The sequence below is a fragment of the Archocentrus centrarchus genome, chromosome 17, assembly GCF_007364275.1.
Source record: "Archocentrus centrarchus isolate MPI-CPG fArcCen1 chromosome 17, fArcCen1, whole genome shotgun sequence".
In the NCBI taxonomy this organism is placed as follows: domain Eukaryota; kingdom Metazoa; phylum Chordata; class Actinopteri; order Cichliformes; family Cichlidae; genus Archocentrus; species Archocentrus centrarchus.
The window spans coordinates 21,962,299-21,987,825 of NC_044362.1; the positions used below are offsets into that span (position 1 = coordinate 21,962,299).

General features: G+C 40.2%; 1 protein-coding gene across 3 annotated transcripts; it reads left to right on the plus strand.

The window, feature by feature from the left end:
• Nucleotides 1-115: 115 nt before the first annotated feature.
• ccdc24 (coiled-coil domain containing 24) lies at nucleotides 116-24,421 on the plus strand. Of its 3 annotated transcripts, none has more exons than XM_030752815.1 (9): nucleotides 116-213; nucleotides 1,659-1,820; nucleotides 5,955-6,142; nucleotides 12,371-12,487; nucleotides 12,599-12,703; nucleotides 15,554-15,608; nucleotides 22,183-22,240; nucleotides 22,563-22,659; nucleotides 22,898-24,421. In XM_030752815.1, exons 2-9 carry the CDS (start codon nucleotides 1,671-1,673, stop codon nucleotides 23,901-23,903), a joined length of 1,776 nt encoding a protein of 591 aa, XP_030608675.1. In that variant the 5' UTR covers nucleotides 116-213; nucleotides 1,659-1,670; the 3' UTR covers nucleotides 23,904-24,421. The 3 variants fall into 3 exon arrangements, with proteins under 3 accessions (XP_030608675.1, XP_030608676.1, XP_030608678.1); XM_030752816.1 differs by having other exon boundaries at nucleotides 12,428-12,487; XM_030752818.1 differs by lacking the exon at nucleotides 1,659-1,820 and having other exon boundaries at nucleotides 123-213.
• The last annotated feature ends 1,106 nt before the right edge of the window (nucleotides 24,422-25,527 follow it).

Below are 25,527 nucleotides of genomic sequence, written 5' to 3' on the forward strand. Positions count from 1 at the left end.
AGCTGTTTTAAACTAAAGGACTTAAAAGATTTGCGCCAAGTTTTACCCTGGAAACTGGAAACTTCTAACACTACCTTCGGTGCTGAGTGCACTAATGTTTGCGTCAGCGTCAAAGGGTCAGACAAATCTCGCGATATCTCTCCCTAGCAACTGGAATATTTTCCTTAGATACCGTAGTCTTGCAAGCTCAAAGCGCATCAAAACACTGAAAAGGTGAGCGTCGTTTTCTCTGTAACAGTTTAAAAGCTTTTGTTTGTTTTTAATGAACACCTGCCGTGTTTTATCGCCAGTGTTAAAAATGCGCTGTGTGAGACTTTAAACCAGGTTTAAACGGGTTGTTGCTTTCTGCTCCTGGCTGTCATTTTCAGGACTGCGGCTGGCGTTTATTAAGACCGCAGGCCTGTTTGGTTTGAATCCTGTAGTGACTTGATATCGTTTCCAGGAAAGGAAATACAGGGTAGCACCGCAAACGTTAAATAGATACTGATGATATATATTTTTTGTCATTATTTACGACAGCGACAGCAACAAATAACGAAAGGACGCAAATATTTGTCCAAACAGGTGTAGCATGAAGCTTTAGCTTTTTGCACCCACCCATTTTACATAACATATTTTTAAATTTCACCATGATGTAACCAAGTACAGGACTTCTTTCAAAATGTGATAGAAATGGAAAGTATGAAACCTCAGGGTTGTACTTCAGGTAAGCAGCAGTGGACTATCACGTTGCTTTACCTTTCCTACTAGTTGTAGTGTACAGTGCCGCGAAAAAGTATTTGCCCTCTTCCTGATTTCTTTCTTTCAAAAAGAACACAAAGGCTCGTCTCATACTTGCCAAATAACTTCTTGATGATCCCCAAGACTTTTGGGAAAATATTCTGTGCACTGACGGAACAAAAGTTGAACTTTTTGTAAGGGTGGCGTCCCATTACATCTGGTATAAAACAAACACAGCATTTTGTAAAATGAACATCATACCAGCAGTCACACATGGTGGTGGTAGTGTGATGGTCTGGGGCTGTTTTGCTGCTTCAGGACCTGGACGACTTGCCGTAATTAATGGAACCATGAATTCTGCTCTCTACCAGAAAATCCTGAAGAAGAATTTCTGGCCATCAGTTTGCGCCCTGAAGCTCAAGCTCACTTGGACAAAAGTGGCGTAGTTAAAGGTTGGACTTAAATCTGATTGACATGCTTTGGTGTGACCTTAAACGGGCTGTTCATGCACAAAAGCCCTCCAATGTGGCTGAATGAAAACAATTCTCCAAAGAAGAGTGGGCCAGAATTCCTCCACAATGATGTGAAAGACTGAGTGAAAGTTAACGCAAACACTTGATTGCAGTTCTTGCTGCCAAAGTTGGCACAATCTCTTATGAGATTAAGGGGGGCAATTACTTTTTCACACACGGCCAGGTCGGTTTGGGTAACTTCTTTTTTCTTAATAAATGAAATAATCATTTAAAAACTGTATTTTGTAGTTACTTGGGTTATCTGTCGAATATTAAAATTTGATGATCTGAAACGTGTTACAAATTTGCAAAAAAAAAAAAAAAAAAACATTAAAAAAATCTATAAGTTGGAAAATACTTTTTCACAGCACTTTATTTTGTTATATTTATACATTTCTACAGTAATTTTTATTCCTTCACCCTTAGATTGCCATTTACATGCAGTCACCTGATGGAAGCCAGGTCTGGTGCCCTGGCCAGTCCTTCTGGAGCCTGATTGCTGAACATGTTTCTGAGTCAGAGCTGCCAAAGATCTATACAGCACTGGGCCATTCCCTGGTAGACATGTACACAGACGTGCACACTGAGGTGAGAGGGGTTTTATAACACAGCACCTGGTTTGTATGTTGGAAGGTCGCTCTTGACAGTCAGCAGATTGTTTCATTATTTCATACGGTTTTATTTCTTCAAGAAATTCACACTGGGTCTGCTTCTAGTAGGATTTTACAAAAATGCTACCACAACATCTGCAAGAATTTCCTTTTATGCACTATAAGTAAAAAAAAATTGCTCAGCTAAGCATTCCTAGCCAAACAATATAAGGACTCTGGTTTAAGGCCATGTAAGTAGGTTAGTGTGGCTGCATATATTCATTACTCACAATTCCCAGACTCTATAATAAAAGTGAAATGTGGGTTAGCTGGCACTACGCCACAATGAGATCCAAATGTGAGCCAGACAGACTTCAATATTTATTCCAGACCAGCTAAACTCTCAGATCTGCAGGGACTTGAAATGGCTCGCAACTCATTAAACAAGCCCATTTAAAACCAAGACTGAGGTGAAAATGTTAATTAAAAGTGGAAGTTTTGTGAAAAGTCTAAGTGAAATATGTCAAAAAAACAACAACTGGGACAAAGAAATTTAATTGTATATTTATTCAAATTTAAATATGTTGTTCCAGCCCACATACCGTGGCTCGATGTCATACTGACACTGAACCAATCAAAGCTGAGGTAAAACATATTTCTATTGTCTGTTAATATTTTTCTTAAGCAATCATTTTTTTATGTGATTGTGTAGTTGTTACACATTTGCCTCGCATGCATAAGATTCCTGATTCAAGACTGAGAGTGTACTCCTGGAGATGGATAAATGTTAGGGCTGTGTCTGGAAGGGCATGTGCTGTCATATCTGTGCCAAATCAACATGTGGATCCATCCCCTGTGATGACCCCTTGGGAAATCAGGGAGCAGCTGAAAGTGCCTTCCTAAAAAAATGCAAAGTCAGGCCATCATATGTCTTGTTTTTCCCCAAACAACACCCAAACACCTAAAGAAAACCTAAAGAAAAATTAACTGTCACAATCATTGCTAATGAATGTATTATGAATGATCATTATATATGAATAAATAAATAAGTGAAAGTTGAAACACTGCAAAAAAAATGCAAAAAAAATTGACCTCAGACAGAAGGTCATACCTGTGCACTTAAGATCAAGTTTGTAGATGTAGGTCTTCTCACCACCTTCTGTAGGATAGAATTTCTCTTTCTGTTTTTCTTCTTTGCCTTTCCACTGTCTTACCTTCTTGGCTAGGCATGGTTGGCTGTTTATTTCCTGGCCCCTCCAGTTGCTGAGGTGTCACTGGGCAAGGCACTGAACCTAAAGTTGCTATTGATCACAGGCAAGCACCTTTCAGTGGCAGCTCTGCCACCACTTGGTGCATGTAAATGGATGAATGACAAACACTGCAAAGCATTTTGTTGAGCCTCTGAGGTTAAAAGTCACTATATAAGTGCAGACCATTTACTCTTAGCAGTAAAATCTTTCCATGTGTTGATCATCTGTCCTCTCCCTGCAGTGCCCCAGCAACCCCCCCACCCCCCCCACCCCCCCACCCTCCCAAAAAAAACAACCAAACACACAAACAACAACCTGGACATAGTTTATTTCATCATACACCATGTAATTTAGATGCTGACCACATATAATATTTGTAGTAGTTTTACATGTGAAAACTACACTTGACAACTGGACAGCATGCAGGTCCTTCTCACCACTGCAGAATAAATCAGATCATATGCAGACACACACACACAAACACATACACACACACTATGTATACACACAGAAAGAAGCTCAGTAAGCTGAGTCACTCAGGGGGTCAGTATAACAGGGTTAAAGAGGCTAATCCTCAACTGTTGATAAGACTGTTAGCAACATATAATTTGACTCAAGTGTGTGTATGCGTACGTCAGCTTATGATTGTGCGCCTGTACGCGTACACGTGTATGTGTGGGTGACTTTCAGTATTGCTCTGATATTTCTTCGTCTACAGTTCAGTGTGTGTGACTGTAAAGCGTCTAGGTAGAAAAACAGACTTGGGGCTAAGAGCTTTGAGAATTTTTTTCAGGGTAAAAAAAATGGAGCAAAGAGTGCCTTATCTGACTGTCACACAAGTGCATGCAGGTTTTGATGCAGTCTTTACATTTACTTTAGGGTGGATCACTTCCCCTTTTCTCTCCTTGTCTCTCTATGTCCTTGTGTTTCTCTGTTCTGTCTATGTTTCTCTTGCAGCCACATAATGCCTTCCATTCCTCAGTGAGCCACTGTGAAAAGTAATAGCAGATCTGCAGGTGTCTCCTTCATTCCTCACTGCTGCCATTCCTCCCTCCATCAAGGCCCTCATTGTCTAAGGCGGCAGGATCAGAGAAAATATTACTCTCTTTTCAAGTCTCCCTATAAGGCCAATCTCTCCCTAAACTCTCACTTCCTCTCTCTTTCTCTCTCTCTCCAAACTGAATGAAATCCAGTCCCAAAGTTAAATGTTTTCAAAAACCCATTTTAAATAGTTTAACATAACTGACACATTTTACCAGTGTTCCCTTAATAATAGCTCTTGGATGAGATCTGCAGTCTAACTGCTGAGGGAGGAGGGGAAAAACGTCCAGGGACAACTCATTAGCCAGTGAGCCATGAATCCTTTAACATAAACACCTCAACACCTAAAGGCACATGGAGGAAGGTAGTGTGTATATGTGTGCACCAGGATAGTGTGTAAATGCTGGTGTTATGAGACACCCACGCAAAGACCAGAAGTCCTGTGTTTAATATCCTTCTTAGAAGTGCACTCTTTGCAACATGGCAGAAATGATTGGCAGGCAACAGGTGCTGAGGTGCTAATGATATCCAGACTTGGCTGAGACTTGAGCATTCACAGACATTACAAAGAATAAAAAGGGTCTTGGCCTCAAAATGAAGAGGGCTGTTAGTCTGATTTCCAGCCTGAGATATATAGTACTCAGTGTGGTGCGAAAGCATATTAATGTAGTGTGGTGTTTTTTTCAGATATTGATGTGTTTTTTCTCCCTGTGCATGCAGAAGTTGTATTTCTTCCTGTTCCAAGAAGACTGTCAACTGGTCACAGCAGTTTACAGTAAACAAGGTCTTATCGCATCAGTGACAGCCATGAAAATGTCTTCTCCTTGTAGTATTTGCACTGTCAGTGGAAACATTTATCATCTCTCAGCTTAACAGATTCCTTTTTTTTTCAATCTAAAACTTCTGAATCACAGTAAGGGAATTCACTTCTATCTTTGCATCAAGTAAATATTAGATTACTATTAAAATAACTAGCTGAATAGAATTTCTTTTTAGTCTTTGTCAAGTCCTAACAATGTCGTAGATACAAATGCTATACTGCTTTTCTCCTATGAATCAACATAGCAGTATGGCCTATAATTCTCACAGTTTAATATCTTTTTCACATATTGTTTTCTTTCTTAACTTAAAACACAGCTTTATTGCTCAAGGAAACATGTAAAGGCTCTACAGGCACAAATAATCTAACTGACTAGGATTCTCAGAAAACCACAGAACAAGGAAAACGCACTAAGAGGGAGGACACAACAAGGAAGCAAGGAAAACTGAGGGCTACATATGCGCATGGTAATTAGGGGGAGAGGACACAGCTGGGGAAAACAAGACACGGGTGAGCAGAATCTGACTGAGACGAGGGGAAACTAAATCTGATGCACATGAGACTCAGAAGACTACAACTAAAAACCCGAGAATATAAATATAACGAAGCCAACCTGGAAATTTCTCTAAAAGGATACAAAGCTCAAAACTACAATAAATTAAGAACAGTGACTTTTCATAATAGAAATCGAAGCCCAAAACAGGAAACATTGGGTCATAGACCCAGGATCGCAGTACCAACTTCCTGAAATAACTGCCTTCCATAAGATTTTCAGACAGGAACTTGAACAACAAAGTCCCTGGAAGTCTGGAGCATGCTGCACATGGACTGTCCATTGTGCTTCACTGATCACATTGCGCTTATGAAATCCTTTGATATACTGATAGTCATCCAGTATCATATATTAGACCACATTTTAGACAAATTCTTGCTTTTGGCAGAACAACATCTCCTGAGTTTGATCTTTAAATGGCTGCAATGTGTAACCTCATCTTGTCCCCATTGTGGTACCATTTTTCAGGCTGAGATGTGGCACAAAATGTGGCAGGAGAGCCAGCGAGGTGGAAAGCATGGTGGTGGGGCAGGAACCTTGTTCCCACGTTCGCAGGACTCCCCTCTAGCTGACCCCCCTGCTGTGAAAGAGCTTTTGAGAGCTGAGGTCAAGATGTTACTGCAGACTCTCAGAGAGAGAGCCTGCAGGGCAGGAAGGTAGGTGTAACATCTCACATCCTCAGATCGGTTCTGCTGTACATGATTAATGAATTAGTCAATGAGGTTTAATTATGCATCCATACATCAGACCAATAACACATTCAATGAAAATATAGATAGAATATATATTTTCCCCCTGATCAGTGATGTAAAAACTGAATACAATTCTTTTTTTTTTTTATTATTCACTAGTCAATAGGTGGGAGGATCGGATGGTCTCACATTTTACGTCACCTCTCCCTACTGACAAAAATTTCCTTGACATGCTATTTTGTGTTCCCATGTCAGTTACAAATGGGATGGGAAGGCAGAAGGACAAAGGTTTCTGGAAATGGGAACTGGTCTGGGAATTGAGGAACAATAGAACAATTACAGGAGCGTAAAACAGTGATAGATGACTGCAAAGACTAGACTTACACTTGGTGCAAGCTCTGTTGGATTACAGATATGCTTTACTTTAAATGGGAGTTAAATATGCATCTTAAAATTGTGAAAAGTTAGTATACAATTGCAGTAACTTTGAAGAAATAGAATAAGGCTGATTTATATCAAGTGAAGGACTCTCAGGGAGACAGCTTTGAGGTTTAGTACTCTGTATCTCCTTTATATGTCATCAGGAAGTTATAAGCTTCTCAAGAAGTAGTAATAAAACTTACTAATTCCTGTTTCTTTTTCTTTCTTTTTTTTAAAGTTTTACAGCTAATTGTACAATGTGGGTCAGAAATAAGCTTGTAGAAACTGGCAATTTATGTATTAAAATACTCTGGAGAATGTCATAAAGCCACCGGCAGAGTAATATTGGTTACTCGCACTGCCCTGCATCCTCACATTAAAACATAATGCCTTTGTGGGGCTGTGTGTGTGAAAGAGAGAGACTATGTATGTTTAAGATAGTAACTATCCCAGCAACTAGCTGCTTTCAGTCAGGAATGTTAACTTGTGACTCCTCTGGCTTTGCTGATGGCCTTTTAGGAAGAGCACAACATAAGATAAATTGCTCTCCACTTTGTGGCTCACCATTTATTGCCTGTCAGTTTGTGTAGGGTGTTGTAAGCCAGAGGCAGCTTTTTATTCAGTGTTTCTGTGGAGCCTTACAAAGTCTTGAAAATCCAATAATCAGAAATTTAGGCTTTAAATTGGACTTGATGATTGCATTAAGAAGTTAAAGTTTACTTTTTGCTGTATGTACTCCACACGTGTTGATCGATTAAAATTACAAAGTGAAACTTGGAAACAATAACGGCTAAAGCACACTGTGAGGGATCTGGAATAAGAATAGTGCATTTAGTGCTTGTGTGAAGCCCTTTGTGCAAGAAACTGCTCAAATTAACTTTCGGTATAAAAGGGACTAAAGTGGCATGGTACTTAAAAAAGAATTGTAAAGGCACCAGCAAAGGCCTTCCCTGTTCTCAGCCATTCCAGCCTGATTGCCACCCAATCTGTGCTAACAGCAGAACTTCCAATCTGGGAGTCTTTCTTAGTTCTGTTCTTTTCTTTGTCTGATATGATTGTAAATACACTGATCAGGGATAACATTATGACCACTGACTGGTGAAGTGAATAACACTGATTATCTCTTCATCATGGCACCTGTTAGTGGGTGGGATATACTATGGAGGAAGTGAACATTTTGTCCTCAAAGTTGATGTGTTAGAAGCAAGAAAAACAGGCAAGAGTAAGGATTTGAGCAAGTTTGACAAAGGCCAGATTGTGATGGCTAGACGACTGGGTCAGAGCATCTCCAAAACTGCAGCTCTTGTGGAGTGTTCCTGGTCTGCAGTGGTCATTATCTATCAAAAGTGGTTCAAGGAAGAAATAGTGGTGAACCAGCAACAGGGTCATAAGCAGCCAAGGCTCACTGATGCACGTGGGGAGTGAAGGCTGGCCGGTGTGGTGCGCTCCAACAGACGAGCTGCTGTAGTTCAAATTGTTGAAAAACTTAATGCTGGTTCTGATAGAAAGGTGTACACAGTGCATCACAGTCTGCTGCATAGTCATAGACCAGCCAGGGTGCCCATGCTGACCCCTGTCACCTGCTGAAAGCGCCAGTAATGGGCATGTGTGCATTAGAACTGGACCACGGAGCAATGGAAGAAGGTGGCCTGGTCTGATGAATCACGTTTTCTTTTACATCATGTGGCTGGTTGGGTGTGTGTGTCTGTGTGTGTGTGTGTGTGTGTGTGTGTGTTGCTTACCCGGGGAACACTTGGCACCAGGATGCACTATGGGAAGAAGGCAAGCTGGCAGAGGCAGTGTGATGCTTTGGGCAATGTTCTGCTGGGAAACCTTGGGTCCTGCCATTGATGTGGATGTTACTTTGACACGTACCACCTACCTAACCATTGTTTCAGACCATGTACACCCTTTCACGGAAACTGTATTCCCTGATGGCTGTGGCCTCTTTCAGCAGGATAATGCGCCCTACCACAAAGCAAAAATTGGTTCAGGAATGGTTTGAGGAGCACAACAATGAGTTTGAGGTGTTGACTTGGCCTCCAAATTTGCCAGATCTCAATCCAATTGAGCATCTGTGGGATTTGCTGGACAAAGATTTGAACCCTCTAACACCAGGCGATCGCCATCAAAGTATGCGTTACCTGCCCTTACTTGCCGTGACCAGTTGATCAACACGTAGCGTATCACCGCTGAGACGTCAGATCAAACATACTTTGACCATTTGACACAGCCATTTGGCCTATCGGAAAAATTCAAACAGTTTCTGAAAGCTGAGAAATTGTGCTTTGCATCCAACATTATTATGGAAATTTTTACTGGAAGTCAAAATAAAAGGTCATTAAATCACAATGACAAGAAATAATTTTGGGACAGATTTGTCTTGCCAGTATTAATTTGAAATGTATTAAATTTGACTTGGTGAAACTTACAGAAACCCAGTTTACTGCCTCTAATGCCATGTTTCCACTAGTACCTACTCAGCGTGGGTCAACTCGACTCGCCACAAATTGTTTTGTTTCAATTATAATTGAGTACCACTTCAATTTGGGTGGAGTTGATATAGCAAGGTGAGCAGTAGTCTCTTGACGTAATTTGTATGCAGCTCAAACACAACATAACAATGGATGAGATAGAGGCAAGCTAATGTAGCTAATGCCAGTTTACTATCGTCATCATGCATAAGTCCCCCGTACAATGTTTTAATGGATGAAGGTTATTATTGTTAAGTATTAAAATATGTATGCTGTGTGCATATTTCAGATGGCTCTCTTATTGCAAAACTACTGCTGCAAACCGTGGATCTGGGGATTCAACCGAGCCTCCCAGTGGTTTGCGTGCCTCCATTTCCTTGCAGTCAGGTTTTAAAAATGGCGCAGGTGAAGGAGTTGCTCTCATGACTCAGCTAGTAACGACACTCACTGGCCAATCAGTGGCAAGCTGTTCTTCAATGTCACATTTTCGGATCGCCTTGGATCGCTTCTAACCCCAGCTGAGTGGGTACTAAAAAAGTACCTGGTACCTGGTACCAGGACCCAATGGAAAAGCCTACAAACCGTGCCGAGTTGAGTCGAGCCACGCTGAGTCAAGCCACGCTGAGTAGGTACTAGTGGAAACGTGGCATAAGCTGTCTGTGTGTAATTGGCACACAATTGACATACACATTACAGCTGAATAATTTGCAGTTACAAGTATTTGGTTGGACAAATTAATGTTTGTATAAAGTCTACACTATGTGGTCAAAAGTTTGCACCACTTACACATTGAACCTTCAGGAACTCTTATGGCAACCAGTTCTAAACCCAAAGGCTACTTTGCATCCATACTTTGCTGTTATACCCCCCTTTGTTGGTATAACAGCTTCCACTCTTCTTGGATGGGTTCCTACAAGATTTTGGAGTGTGTCTGAGGGAATTTTTGCCCATTCATCCGGAAGACGAGACAGCCTAGTTCACAATCTCTATTCTAGTTCATCCCAAAGGTGTTTGAGGTCATGGGTATGTGCAGGCCAGTCAAGTTCTTCCATACCAAACTCATCCAACAATCAGTGTTACTTTGTGCACTGGAGTATGCTGGAACAGAAAAGAGCCTTCCCCAAACTGTGGGAAGAAGGCAAGCCGGTCCCACAAAGTTGGAAGCATAGCGTTGTCCAAAATGTCTTGGTAAGCTGAAGCATTAAGATTTCCCCTCACTGGAACTAAGGGGCCCAGGCCATTCTAAGAAAAACAATTCCATTAAAGATTTTTGAAATTACAATGGTATGAAATTATTATTCCTCTGATTTTTCTTCATATCACTTGTGCTTTGTGTTGTCAGTATGGATGTGAAATTGGTATTAAACCCGATCCCTCCTCCACCAGACTTTACAGTCAGGCAGGTAACATTCTCCTGGAACTGGGCAAACCCAGGCTCGACTACCAGCTTGCCAGACAGAGAAGTGTGATTTTGTCACTTGACCGAACACATCAGTGGAAACTGGTCCAGAATCCTGTGGTGGCATGCGTCATACCACTCAATTCAATGCTGATATTGTGCTTGGTGATGTAAGGCTTGTATGCAGCTGCTCAGCAATGGAAATTCATGCCATGAAGCTTCCATTGCAGTTTTTATGCTGATGTTAATTACAGAGGAGGTTTGGAGCTCTACAGTTACTGAGTCAGCAGAGCGCTGGCAACTTTTACGGACTATGCACCTCAGCACTCAGTGACCCCGCTCTGTAACTTCTCTGTCACTTCATGGTTGAGTTGTTGTGGTTCCTAAATACTTCCGCTTTGCAGTAATACCACTTACAGTTGATGGTGGAATATCTAGGAGGGCATGAATTTTCACAAACTGACTTGTTGCAACGTGACACCCTGTTACAGCACCACACTTGAATTCATCCATCCATTAGTTGTTGAGATATTTCAGTCTTGATTGAAGTTAACCAACAGACCAGCACTGCCCTCCATACCATGGCTGTTGAATCTAGTTCATGGATCAAAAGAAATATAAAATGTTACACTGGTGCGTGTTATGATAGCTCAGTTGACAGGGATTTATTTTGAAGTAATTTTAAAGGGATTTTTTTTTTACAGATGGCAGCAAGGCCTGATTTTTAAGCTGACAATCCAATATCCATAAGGCTACAGGTCTGATGCCCAGAACAGCACAGTGTCTTATTAACATGTCACAGTGCAAGACATAAATTGAAGCCTCACTCGCTTGCATAACACAAGTCACTCTTGTAAAGTGCTCTGGTTTGTATGTAAATGGATTATAAAAAGTACCATTCAGACTGAGAAATGAAGCCTTTTGTTATTGGCTGTGTGGGAACTGTGCCAGAAAAAGTATTGGTGCCACACAGATTGTGCCAGCACAAATCGCCTTTTCTCTTTGAAGTTGGCTTCAGTGTAGTTGTTGACCTTGATGCATGGTACTGTGTGTGATCCAGGTCTTTGATCGTTCAATTAGGCTAAGTCCCAAGTGCATATCAGCTGAATGTCTTTCAGGAATAAGCCTAACACACTTCTCCCTGATACCACTTTCACTGTAATGCTTAAGAACCATCTGTTTAGTTTAATATGTTTTGTTGGCATGGAGATTGAGAAAGTATTCATCAAAATGTTGACCTCTTATACTCTTCACCACAAACTATTTGTTTGTATGTGCATTACTTAAAAAAACAATGGTTTACTGGACATTTTTAGCAAAGACCATTTTGCCTGAAACAACTGATTTGCAATAGTTGCTGACATATTTGGTGCTACCTTTTTCTGTGTTTGAAGGGTTTGTATAAGGCTGTGGGTGAGTGGGTGGGTGTGTGCCTTGTAAAATTGACTGATTTATCTTGTTGGCCTCCTCCTGTGTGGTCCTGATGTTCCAACTATTCAACTCCTTACACACACACACGCAGATGCATATAATTGCCTGAGTGGCATAAAAACATGCATTTCTATCACGGAGCAACTGTGAAATTAAGTAGAATGGACCAGACAGAAAGTCACCCCAACTGCAGCTGCCCCACTGGTTTCTTTTTCTCTCAAGTGAAGAAAATATGATGTTGCTGCTGTGTAACTTCTGCTTTGAGGTATCTGGACATGTTCGACCACAGCACATTCTCCCACAACTCGCCTCACATTTCCAACTAATGTTACTGTGATCATACTCCAGAGTGAAGCTGTTACATTAATTGCTTGGCTACATTTTCAGCCTCTTTTATGCATTGCAAAGGATTAAAACACTGCAGAATAGTACAGAAAAGTAAAGGCTCAGTCTTTGACTCTGTTTTAGAGATGTTGGGGAGCTCCTGCATCAGTACAAACCTGAGACTCTAAACTATGCCCTCAGCTACCAGGACACCTGTTACAGTAACCGCACCAACCCTGAAGATACTGATGATGGAAGCAGGTTAGTAACACTTGTGAACCCAGTTGTGCTTAATTTACTGAGATGATGCAGAACTTTTAATAATGCACTCTTGTAATGTTCTGTCTTCACTTTTCACCTCCATGTCTTTAGGCCAAACTCTTGTTGTTCAGTCCAGTCCAGAGCTGAAGATGAGATTGAAGCAGTAAGAGGCAAGCTTAATGTCACTGAGATAGACCAAGTGGTTGACCGACTCAGGTGAGTTTGTACCCTGTGGAGTGTTTTGTTTTTTTTTCTACATTGCTCTATGTTAAGGATTTTAAAAGCCTTAAAGCAACTTTTAAGTATTTGAATCAACCTTGAACTGGGTCATTTGTACCAAAGAGAATACACTGCCTGGCCAAAAAAAAAGTCACCACCTGGATTTAACTAAGCAAATAGGTACGAGCCTCCTATTGGATAATTACTGCGTGGGTGATTATCTTTCAGCTGGCAACAAGTTATTTAACCCCAACTAGTGCAATGAGTTGCTTCTCATTTCTTAAGCAACCATGTCAAAAGACACATTGCGTGGTCGTGGAAAAGATGTCAGTCATTTTGAGAGGGGTCAAATCACTGGCATGCATCAAGCAGAGAAAACTTCTTAAAGAGATTGCAGAAACTACTAAAATTGGGTTAAGAACCGTCCAATGCATTATTAAAAACTGGAAGGATAGTGGGGACCCATCGTCTTCAAGGAAGAAATGTGGCCGGAAAAAAATCCTGAATGATCGTGATCAGCCATCACTTAAACATTTGGTGAAATCAAATCGAAGAAAAACAACAGTAGCATTCAGGGCTATGTTTAACAGTGAAAGTAAGAGCATTTCCACACACACAATGCGAAGAGAACTCAAGGGATTGGGACTGAACAGCTGTGTGGCCTTAAGAAAACCACTAATCAGTGAGGCTAACCGGAAAAAAGTCTTCAATTTGCCAGGGAGCATAAAGATTGGACTCTGGAGCAATGGAAGAAGGTCATGTGGTCTGATGAGTCCAAATTTACCCTGTTCCAGAGTGATGGGCGCATCAGGGTAAGAAGAGAGGCAGGTGAAGTGATGCATCCATCATGCCTAGTGCCTGCTGTACAAGCCTGTGGGGGCAGTGCTATGATCTGGGGATGCTGCAGCTGGTCAGGTCTAGGTTCAGCAACATTATGTGCTCAAAGAATGAGGTCAGCTGACTACCTGAATATTCTGAATAACCAGGTTAATCCATCAATGGATTTTTTTCCTCCCTGATGACACGAGCATATTTCAAGATGATAATGCCAGGATTCATCTGGCTCGAATTGTGAAAGAGTGGTTCTGAGACATCATTTTTCACACAAGGATTGGCTACCACAGAGTCCAGACCTCAACCCCATTGAGAATCTTTGGGATGTGTTGGAGAAGGTTTTGTGCAGTGGTCAGAATCTGCCATCATCACTGCAAGATCTTGGTGAAAAATCAATGCAACACTGGATGGAAATAAATCTTGTGCCATTGCAGAAGCTCATCAAAACAATGCCACAGTGAATACATGCCATAATCAAATCTAAAGGCAGTCCAACGAAATATTAGCGTGTGACTTTTTTTTGGTGGCGACTTTTTTTTTTTGGACAGGCAGTGTATTATCATCTGAATTTGCAAATCTGCACTACTTTCAGACCTTTGTTGCAAGTTTTTATGTCCTTTGATGTTTATGGGTGAATTTGACTGTTCTCGGTACAGTTGGTGTTTCAAGCCACACCAGGCTGGTATTTTCTAAAAGTCCACTGTGCACCATACTCAGCACCAAACAGTGGATAGATGCAGTTAACAACAATCTGGCAAATCTAAGAAAGCTAAGGGTCAGACATTGGCATCAAAAGTTGGAAACTAGAAAAGAAAGTTAAATTTGCCGTGTAACTGTGGAAAATGTAAGTAAGCAACATTTTGTTACAAGTTTTCAAAGTTCACAGACTTGAAACAAGCTAGAAAATGTTTTTAATTCTCATGAAATTCATTTTTTTGAAAAAGAGGCCAAGTGCTGCAATGAATCCACAAAGCTTGCTCTTCAGGGTCAGATGATTAGAATTTATTGATCAATCCGGCTCTAATATATTGCTCTAATAGATCCAAGTTTTATACTTACCAATGACTTGCAATGTTGTCATTAATTACTTTTATGTATGAATAATATCACATATCAATCAGTCTGCATGCACTGGTCTAAATTATTTCATGTCTTCGCTCTACCTAAGGCTTCATGGATAACATTTTTCTACACTTTTTCCCTTTTTTTTTTTTAGTGTGATCCCTCAAACCTTTTTCATACTCTTATATAAGACCATATAGTGTAGATTATATACAGAAACATTATAGATGTATAACGTCAGGCCATACATACAACACAAACTGAGAAAAGAGCATATTTCATACTGGTACAGTAGTTAAAGAATGAAAGCTTGTCCTGTTTTTTGTAAGAAAGTCTAGCAACGACACGTCTTGCATATATTTATTTGCTTATTTATTTATTTTGTGAAGGACACATTCATATTTGCTCTTTCTAACTCTGAAAGTCAGAGTTTCTCTAAGCCCTCTCATTTTCCCCTTAATTTCCCCCTCAGCCTTTCTCTGTGGCTTTTGTCATTGCCCTGCCTCCTTCACGCTCCATCCCTCCTTTCCTTCCTCCACCCCTCACTTTGAGGCCCACAGGGCAATGCAGTCGCTGGAGCTACCTTAGAAGAGTGCCTCCCTCTCTCTCCCATTTCCTGCCTAGACCAGAACAAAAGGCCCCATTGTCAATAAATGGATCCCAGACCACAGCCAGCAGAAGATTCTTTTTCATTTGAAAGAAGTGAATAAAATCTACTACAGTTATGTAACCAGAGAAAGTCTGTGGGGAGATAGAGAGGGGGGGAAAAATAGGACACTGTTTCTTCTCTACCTTGTGAAAACTGCAAAGGATAAACTCTGAGCAGTGCACCTATTCTGTTGTCGCTGCCTCAGCTGTGCGATTCTTCCTATCAGTCTTCCTCTGTGTGCCTTTCCAACATGTTGAAATTGACATTGATCTGTTAGTGTGTCTGTCTGTCCACCCATCCAGATCTCTCCTAATAGAGCAATGTGAAGAACTGACCAGCCTGGTAAAGCATGTAAAGGTAAGAAGAACAGGATGGAAAACAGCTAACTATCAAATTAATCCAAACTCAACCTTGTTTTATAGTTACCAGTGCAACTGTGATAGAAATCCTAAAAATTATTTACAGGTAACTACACCAAAGCAGCTGTGAATAGATTTTACATATCCATACAATCCATTATGACCTTAAAAGCATCCTGAAGTACTATGACACCTGAATAGTTTGTGCTAATTGTAATATACATAGAGGATGATTTTTCTTCAGGTGTAATTTTATGTTCTTACCCCTCAAACTGAGAGTTTACCTTCCTCCAAAGTTTCTTTAGATACAGAAAAAGAATCTACATCCAAAATAAATTTTTTAGCATTCAGCAAAGAACAACTTGAGTTTGAGTTGTTTGCTGCATGTTCATCATTTCCATTACACTGACTTCCTCATTCATCAGTATATTTGTAGCCTAAAAACAAAAGATATTTCTCTTAGTTTCAGTCCTCTAGGCAGTCCTGCTAATTCTCTTTTTGGCGCTGAAGCCCAGCCAAGGCGTACATTTTCACAAACCAACATGCATGCACGCTCATGAAAGCCTGCAAAGCCTCAGTCTTAACTTGTTTTTCCATTTGTCTGGCCAAGTGTAAGATTAATCTCCTTCCAATCACTCAATTGGCATATAAAGAGATTTACACACACATGCACACACACACAAAAAAAAAACTCAAACCGCTCTCTCTGAAGAAGTACACATGTACATTATCAGAGAAACAGAGTGAGTTTAGCCAGATGTAGGACTTTTCTGCTGACCAGATGTGGAAGTTATCTCTGTGTACCCTCCTTTTGTGTCTGACTGTCTACAAGTGTTACATTGCCAACAACTTCTCTTGGAAATATTGGACATCTAAGCACACAACAGATACCCAAGTTCACTTGATGTTTTTAAGGAGCCAACAGTGGATGAAGTATCACTGTACCTGCAGCATTAAGAGCTTCTTTTATTACTCAAACGTTCATGTTCTCGTGATGCAAAGATGCCATTAAAAAGATAAAGCATAAAAGGTACACAGTGTTAAAACCCTCACTGGACATTTTATTGTTGACAAAGTAAAAACCCCATGTAGGAGAGTAAAGATAAAGAGGAAACATGACCCAAACCTATCTTAGCTTTAAAAATCTGACAGCGGGAAGTTAATTGTAACCACTTTTTCTTTGTCTTTCTTAGATCTTATTTAAAAGGGATTGTCATCAATCCCAGTAAGGAAATTGTTTCCTTAAGCAACTGTCTGATGTGCGAATGAGCATGAATTCACTGTGCATGTTTAGTCACAGATGTGGTGAACGTTGTTTATCTTACATTGTGCAAGTCATTGCTATCTTTATTAAGAGCAAGCACTTCAGATCTTGGGAACGTACTGTACTCAGCCCTCGGGATCCTCTGTATGACTTGCTAAATTGTTTAAAAGTCTACAATCTCGCCACATCTGAGACAGTCATAAAGGATATAAATCACCAATTCACCTTCAGTGTGTTTTGAAGAGGAATTCAGATTCTGGTCAAAACAATTTTACAGAGAAGCAGAGCTAAGCACAAAAACATTTGAATGTTCTAGTCACAGTTTTAGATCATAATTGTTAACCTCTGTTTTGTTCCAAGGGCTGTTTTTAATTTCCACGTTTTTTTTGGCTTTTTTGTCTTAGTAATCAACCACATGTTCTAAATGTTATGAAATGTTGAGTAACACTGTGAGCCAGGAAGCTTTTACCATACACAGCTGAGGTTTCTATTGATTTAGAGTTATGCAGTTAGATTACGATGTTTTTTTAAAACAGCTATTAAACAAAGGCATATCAGGCGTGTAGGGGTTGATACAGTACGAGCTAAATGCCTTTTTAGTGCTGCATGTAACAGCCAATCATAAAATGGTCCTAAACGCAGTCATAATGACCCAATTTCTCCTAGCAGGAGGGAAGCTCGTATAGTGACTTGGGCCAGTACCAAACAAACAACTCTTAATGAGTTAGAAGGAATTCACACACACACACCTACAAATCATTGTTTGAATGTACTAAGTATAAAACAAGTTGAGTGGGGAAACTGTAGTATCCCATTACGCTGAGGCTGTAGAAAGTATGTAAAAATGTTCTGAACTCTAAAGACTGCGGTGTCAGTGCAGCTTTACACACAAATGCACATAGTCCGTTAATAAGTGAGCAGCTTTTTAAACCAGAGGAATGGACACTAGCTGGTGGTTAGGAACCATAATGACTCTCCTCTTGGCTTTATTACTTCCTCCTATAAGGCCACTGATCTCCCTCCATCACTGCCTGTTTTTGGCTTTACGTTGAGCTTCCCAGAAGTTTATTGTAACTTATTTTTTCATAATAAATGAAGACATACCTCTCAGTCCAGCCTTTGAGATGTAGTCTGCCTCCATTCAGAACACATGGCCTAAACATCGCAGTCATCTTTAACCTATTGTTGTTAGTGCTTTCATGATGTTTTTTTTGTTGGCACCGATGGACTGATTTGGGTTTAGATGGTAAATGAAACCACTAAAGGTGCAATCAGAGTGAGCTGCTGCCTTTCAGCTTTTTTTTTTTTTATTCTTATTTTATTTATTTAATTTTAACAGCCCTGCTGTAACTCAAAGCTGTTTTGCCCCATACCCATCTGTAAATCACAGGCTTTTAAAATCAACGTAATCCCATCTCAGTGATAAACCGAGCACATCACAGTAAAACAGCAGCTATTATTACATCTTTATGGTGATGTATTCTGTCAGCACTGACTTTATAGAGGTTATACCACATAAAATGTGGTCAAAATATGACCATAACATACCAGCCAGCCATCTTTTACCTCTTATATGGGTTCAGGCCATGGGGGCAGCAGTCTGGAGGAGGTCTGGACCTCAGCATGCTTGCTACAAAAAAACAAGAAACATTTAAACTATCCATTTCTGGTCAGATTGGTGTAGCTCAGGAAAACAGCAGCTGGAGACTGTGGAACGACTGAAATTATTGCAACTGTGTGCAGTGAACCTGCTGTCTTGTTGCCTTTGAAATTGTTGCTTTGAAGTTTGGGAACCAGGTCTGCGACCACTAGTAGTCAATTGTCATCTTCAAAGCAATGTTGGAGCATCAAGACAGTAATAGAATGGCAATAAGACAGAGTCAGTCTGCTACACACTGCTATCACTGTTATCTGTTTCTGATAGTATGGCAGTTAATTGTGATAAAACAGTGAAAATTGCAAATCTGTTACCATCTACATACACAGAAATTCATATTAACTAAACTTAGCCCAAAGGTAATAAAATTTTGTTTGGTCAATAACTTCTTTGTTGTAACAGTGCTTCTTGGAAAGCCTGTTTATTTCTCTTTAAATGGTGCCACAGTTGTAAGGAAAATGCATTTGTGGGTTGAGCAGCAGAGTTGAGTATGTGGGTTGTGCCAATGAAAACTTGCCAAATCTTCTCTGTCAAATGCCAAACAGCTTTTTCTACTATTGACTCTGGTTTGGTGTTGTTTATTGGATTGGATGATTAAAGTCTGAAGGACATATTGGCAATTTAACAATTTATTCATTTAACAAACAGGGGCCTCAGCAGCATGTGGTAGAACCATACATAGCAACAACAGCCTGGCACCTCCTCTTCATGCTCATGCTTGGTCACACACTGCTGTGGGATGGCATCCCATTCTTCAACCATCATTTGTTGCAAGTCAGCCAGTGTGGTTGTCTTGGTCACACTGGCACGAACAGCACGCTCAAGCTTATCCCACAAGTGTTCAATGGGGTTGAGGTCAGGACTGCAGGGAAACCATTCCATCCTCTCCACTCCAAAATTGTGGAGGTAGTCTCTGATAAACCCTGTTCTGTGGGGGCAAGCATTGTCATCTTGGAAGATAGAGTTCAGTCACATATATGGGATTGCTGCTGGTTGCAGAATCTCATCTTGATGTCTCTCTGTATTGAGATTGTCTCCAATGATGGCAAGCCTGATTGTCAGCAAATGGAGTACCAGAAGTTCTAAAGAACAAGCAGAATAAGCTGTTTGACATTGGCAGCAAAGATTTGGCAAGTTGTCCTTGGTGCAACCCACATACTCTGCTGCTCAACCCACAAATGCATTTTACTTAAAAATGTGGCTTTCCAATGGTATAAGGTTTATTGCCAAGAAGCATTGTTACAACAAAAAAATAATTGACCAGACACAAATTTCCTTACTTTTTTGTGCTAAGTTTACTTACAGTCCAGCAAGAACCTCATGTAGGCACCTGACGTAGTTGCTGCAGGACAGCAATTTAATTGCAAAATGACAGGAGCTCAGCAACCTTGCTTTCATATAGGAATAGAACCAGAAAACAATCAGTTGACAGCCAGCTGAGTTGAGTCAGCTATTGCAAAGAGACACCTCACTGACAAATTGTGCTCATCAGCACAGACTAACTCAGATTGATTGCAACATGTTTGCAACCTGACTGCATTTACAGCAATTATTTGCAAGCCTTTGCCAATCTCTCAAAGATTGACTGCAGTCAGTCTGACTCAGACCACAATTGTTTGGTGACAGGTTGTCTCAGGTGCAATCGCCTTGCGATCAAAAGTGGTCACTGCAACTACTTGCAATTGCTTGCAAAATGCAAAAAAAAATTCACGCTTTCACCAGGCAACCACTGATTTCTCTTGTTTTTCCTAGCCATAAAGAGGTTGCTGGCCTTTTTTTACTCTAGTGCAGGGCTATTCATCCGGCCCGCGAACCCCCTTTGACTGGCCCACCCCCTGACTGACCCAACGTAATCTGCAAAAACGCATTTAAATCATATTTGCTGTGACAGTTTTACAAAAATCCCGCCCTTCCTCTTGTACTTGAACGCACCACTAGCAACGCCAGCCCAGAATACTCTCTCCAAGTGCGACAACCGCCAAAAAATATCAGTGACAGGTCAAAAACGTAAAATTGACAATGAAAATCGCCATTTTAACCCTGCTTGGACTGATAAATCTGTTTATTTTACCCCAAAGACTGAACTCTAAGACTGAACTCATTAAGTCAGCATTAACGCTGAATGTGCAGAAGAAGCTTTAATTTTACAGTTATTAAGTGTTCACTTGGTGCAGTTTCTTTTGTTGAAATATTTAATGCACTGCATCAATTGGTCTTTCTAGTTCAACAAATGCACTTTTGCAAATACATCTAAAATGTTATAGAAGACTTTACTGTTGCAAAAAGTTGTTATTATTACATTTTTTTTATTAAACATATGTGTGGTGAATAGATGTCTTGTTAAAAATATTCTGGTCAAGGTTTGGACCAAATGTTAAAATTTGCAATGCACTTGAATTATTTTGCTCATCAATAAATGATGCAGTATAAAGCCTTTATTGTGAATTCCTTTTTTTTATTTTTATGACTTAGTTCAGGTGTTAGCATATTTAGAGTTAAATCTCAAGAAATAAGATAAGTAGGGGTCTTCGGCCCAGTGGCATCTCAAAATTTTCAAATCTGGCCCAGAAGAAAAAGTAATTGAATAGGCCTGCTCTAGTGTGATTGAGCCATAATAAAACCTTACGTACATAAAGTGTTCCATCAGGATGCTGAAGGTTTTGTTTGTTGGTTGACCAGCTTGATCAAGCTTTACAGAACCACCCTAGAGAACATCACCTCAGGTTATGAAAAGATGGCAGTCATACTGCTCTGAGCTGGATTTTGTAGAGAAGGTTGCTGAATATGTGTGTTGTGCAGAGGCAGATTTGGGTTCTCTTGTATCAGAATAATCGCTAAAACATACAGCCTTTCCTAAAATACCACCAAGTCTGTGCTGCGGTAATGTGTTCAAACCCCACATGGACCACAAAGGTTATTTTTGGAGTGCGTGTGCTTTAAAGTTGTTTTAGATTTCAGTCACTTCTGTCAGAGTGAAGCACACACTTCGTCTGTCTCTCTGAAAGACAATACTGGGAGGTTTGGGTTTGAATCCCACTGGGAGAACAGGCCAAAATATGTGCTTTATCTGTCAGTCTCCAGGCCCGTGGGTATGTTTGGATATGTCTGTGTTTGTGCATGTGCGTGTGTGTGTGTGTGTTTGTGTAATAGTCTGCGGTCGCTATAAAGACTCTTAGCATTTGTGCTGCTGTAAAATGAGCAGGCTGTGTCAGTCACTCGTAACAAACACATGCACATAAAGACACATTTTGCAATCACGTCTTTGGTTTTGTAAGCTTCAGGCACACACACACACATACACAAACACACGGAGCGCTATGGTTTTCATTTGCTATGGATATAGATGTTTGAAGCCAAATTATGATGGAACACTGCTGCTCAATCGTTTAGTGGTCGCACACACACACACACATACACACATTCCTTTCCTTTCCTTCTCTTCCCGCTGTTAGTTTTATCCTCTTCCTTGTTCCTCTGCTATTTCCAAAGCCTCATCTTAAGCATGTTTAATACATTTATATCCCATTTTTCCAGTGTGTCCTAGTTTGTGTCACATTATTATGCTAAACACTGCTGAGATGAAAAGTAAAACTGCACAGTTAGCATAAGCTCTTGAGTTTCTTTTTCTCCTGTGCTTTGTTTTTCTTGCAGGCAAACATTAAACAAAAGTGTCAGATCGGACTTCATAAATCCGAACCTTCACTTGCAGGTAAAGTCACATTTTTGGCATTTGCTGCCATCTGCTGGCAAACTGTAACGTGTGCGCATTAGATTTCTTTTTTTTTTTTTATTTACAATTGGAAACTCGTTCCAAAACATATTTATGAATGAAAAGGAGAGGGATTCAGGGTCTGTCTTCTATTGATTAACAGAAGGTAGTTTACAAGTACAAAGGAGCATTCAGGCAATAGTTAGGATTTTGATTACTTGAGTTACATTTTGGTAATGAATAATGGCGATATCTCACAGTAGTTTAAATCATATTTGAAACCATTTCATATCTCAGATATGTTGTGTTTGTATACTTGTAGACCTGAGAGATCTTAGAGGAGCTATACAAATGGACTTGGAGCTCTGCCCCTCTTTGTTCACAGCTTCGTCCGTTCTGCCTGCAAAGAAAGCTTCCAGGTTAGTATGCGTTATTATTAACCACTTTATATTTAATACTCAAATAGCTGCTTCACTATCATTACTCATTTTTGTCCTCTTATTCCATTAAATCTTTTAAAATGTGAATATGATGATACTTTTGCTTTAGAGTATAACACAGTCTGAGTAAGTACCTTCAGTGATTTAACTGTGCTTCTTTTTGCTGTCTTAATGCATAAAAATTGCTTTAATTTGTCTTCTGATTCCTTTTCCACAGACTGTCAGCGGCACAAAGCTCAGAGAGTCTGCTAACTTTATCTCCTACATCAATCTTAAGACCACAGCCACCTCCTCTTCGGTCCCATCCTAAACCCAGGCCTCCAGCTGGACCCCCTCTCAGCAAGACTTCACAATCTAGGACTCACAGTCAGCACAGAATCACACCAGCCTTCAATAAGTCAAGCAAAAGACCTATATACAGCACTGCTGACACATCCACGCATGCACATGGCCTCCTCACCTCTGACCACGTAATGACTAAAAACAACCAGTGCAGTTTTTGCCCAGAGCAAGATATTGCTGATCTTTACTGCAGGACTCCAGATTCTAGCCCTAATTTTGAAATAAAATCTGAGAGAAGCTCACCCATCCACAAAACTCATCTATCAATAAACTGCAGCATTCACAGCCGAAGCATAGAGTGCGATTTGTCACCGCAGAGGGAGCGAAAGAGCAGCCCTGCCTGGAGGCCAAGAAACATCAATATCACCCCCTCACCTGTTCCTGCTCCCAGCGGTCTCTGTGATGCAGGCTGTTACAGCAGCAAGTGTACTGACCAATCTCTGGCAACACAATGGAAATCAGTTATTCAAAACAGGCAGCAGGATAGTAGCTCTGAAGGCAGTTTGGAGTCAGCAGGAGCACAGACATATCCTGACAGCAGGAGGAACACTTCTGAGAGTTCAGCCATGTCTGAAACAGGGAGAGCTCCTGCACAAAAAGGCAGAAGGAAGAGCAACAGTGAGGCTGCTAGAAATTTAAGTGGCCCCTTCAGGAAGGATGTCAAACAACAGCAAAGCCCAAGTAGCCAATGCGCAACAGATTGCTCCTCTCATCTTTCAGCCGAACCAAGTAAGCGACCATCTGGAAAGATTAATGAGCAGTTTTTTTCTTCCTCAAGAAAACCACACGGGGGCACCACAAGTCAACCAAAAGAACCAACAGAACCCCAGTTTCTCCAGAGGTTTCATCAGCCAGTCCCTCCTACAAGAGTGCCAACTTAAAGACAACTGCTAACTGGACTTTGATCAGGACCATCAGGGGAATAGCCACGTGTCTTTAGAAAAATAGTTAGCTTGTAGTTTTGATGGATATCCTGTCTTCTAGTCAATTGTTTCTTTCTCTTTTTATATTTTCAAGCAGGATGGATTGACAGGAGCATAACACAGTTTTTGTGGCTAAAAATAAAACAGAATACAGCAATGAGCAAAAGTCTTGAATCACCCCTCATTTATATTTTAGTCAGAAGGCACTTTATCTTTAGGCACTTAACTTATAGCAGCCCATCACAAAAACATATAATTTGTTCCCATTTTTAGTTGAGGCTACAGAAAATACCAAAGATAACACAGTATCACTTAAAGTAGGATTTTGGCTCTAACATTGTGTAATGCACCCTAAAAAGTTTGAGAAACTAGACAAGTGGAAGACAAAAGATGAAATGACAGGCCTAAAAAAAACTATCTACAGTATTTTAATTTATATTGTGAATAACTCAGTCAACAAAAACATTTGTTTTCTAACCCAGCTTCTGATCATTTTTGGTAAATTTCATGTACATAAAATGATCAAAACTTTGCTATATTTGTGTGTTTATTAAAATGTTTGTTGACTAGGGCACTGGTTTGGACTACTTTTTATAATGCACATGTTTAGTTTACTCTTTATTGCTTTTTTATGATAAAATATGAATTTCTAAAACAGGGACAGTGGCTTTGGCGCTATATTCTAATTCCTCTAAGTGTAAGCTTTCATTAGAGCCCTCATTGATGTCTGTAGGATGAAGTTATTGCATTTTTCCAGACGTTGTACAGAGTTATCCAAATTCATCCAAAGTGTCCATTTGTAGTCTCCAAAAATGTCCCTCTGAAAAACGCACAACCTATACCATATAAAATATGCTGTAAAATGCTCATTTTTACAGATATTGTTTTCAAATTTGAAATGGGAATAGCCAAGACCTTATTCTTCGTAATCATGGTGTGTTTTAGTCCATAAGTACCAACTTCAGCTGTCTACACTCTTGTTTTTTCCTTTTTCTTTTTTTTAAATCTAGGCGAGAAAAACAAATCTTCAAATCTGTCTGTTCCAAAGAGTTTAACTTTCTGATAGTTACATTTAGAGTAAATCTTACTTTTGTGGTAAAAAATGCAGAATGTTACCTGTACAAAATGCCCACGCTTTTTCGCACAGTCCTAAGGGTTTAGGAACAGCTTTAACTTAAAAATTGTATATTTTTTTAGACGTTTTAGAGTTTTTGCCAAAAAAAAATCCCGGACTGTTAAAGGGTTAATAACATCGGTAGAACTCTAGTTCCCCTCTGTTACATGGACGTTTCAAATACCCAGCGTCGTCTTTCAGGAAATTTTGAATCCTTCTTCCAAAGTCCGTGCTCTGTATCCACAGTATTCCTGACTCCGCCCCTCTACCCATAATTCATAGCGGAAACCGGTTGTTTACTTCCGTTTGCGCTGTTGTTCACGGTTGCGGGCTTACACACTTACACACGGGCTTACACCGTTCAGTTTAACATTTTAACACTGCAGTTTCTTTTACCTGGCCTAAATGGTACCACATTGGAAGTGGAGACATTGCAAGGATGTTTTAAAAAGCAGCGAGGTAACAGTG

What these genes read in the sequence shown, in the direction of transcription:
- ccdc24 (XM_030752815.1), top strand. Translation starts at nt 1,671, where the DNA reads ATGCAGTCACCTGATGGAAGCCAGGTCTGGTGCCCTGGCCAGTCCTTC. An exon ending in ACACAGACGTGCACACTGAG is followed by an intron (nt 1,821 to 5,954) that starts GTGAGAGGGGTT and finishes ACCATTTTTCAG; the next exon opens with GCTGAGATGTGGCACAAAAT. An exon ending in ATCCGAACCTTCACTTGCAG is followed by an intron (nt 22,241 to 22,562) that starts GTAAAGTCACAT and finishes GTATACTTGTAG; the next exon opens with ACCTGAGAGATCTTAGAGGA.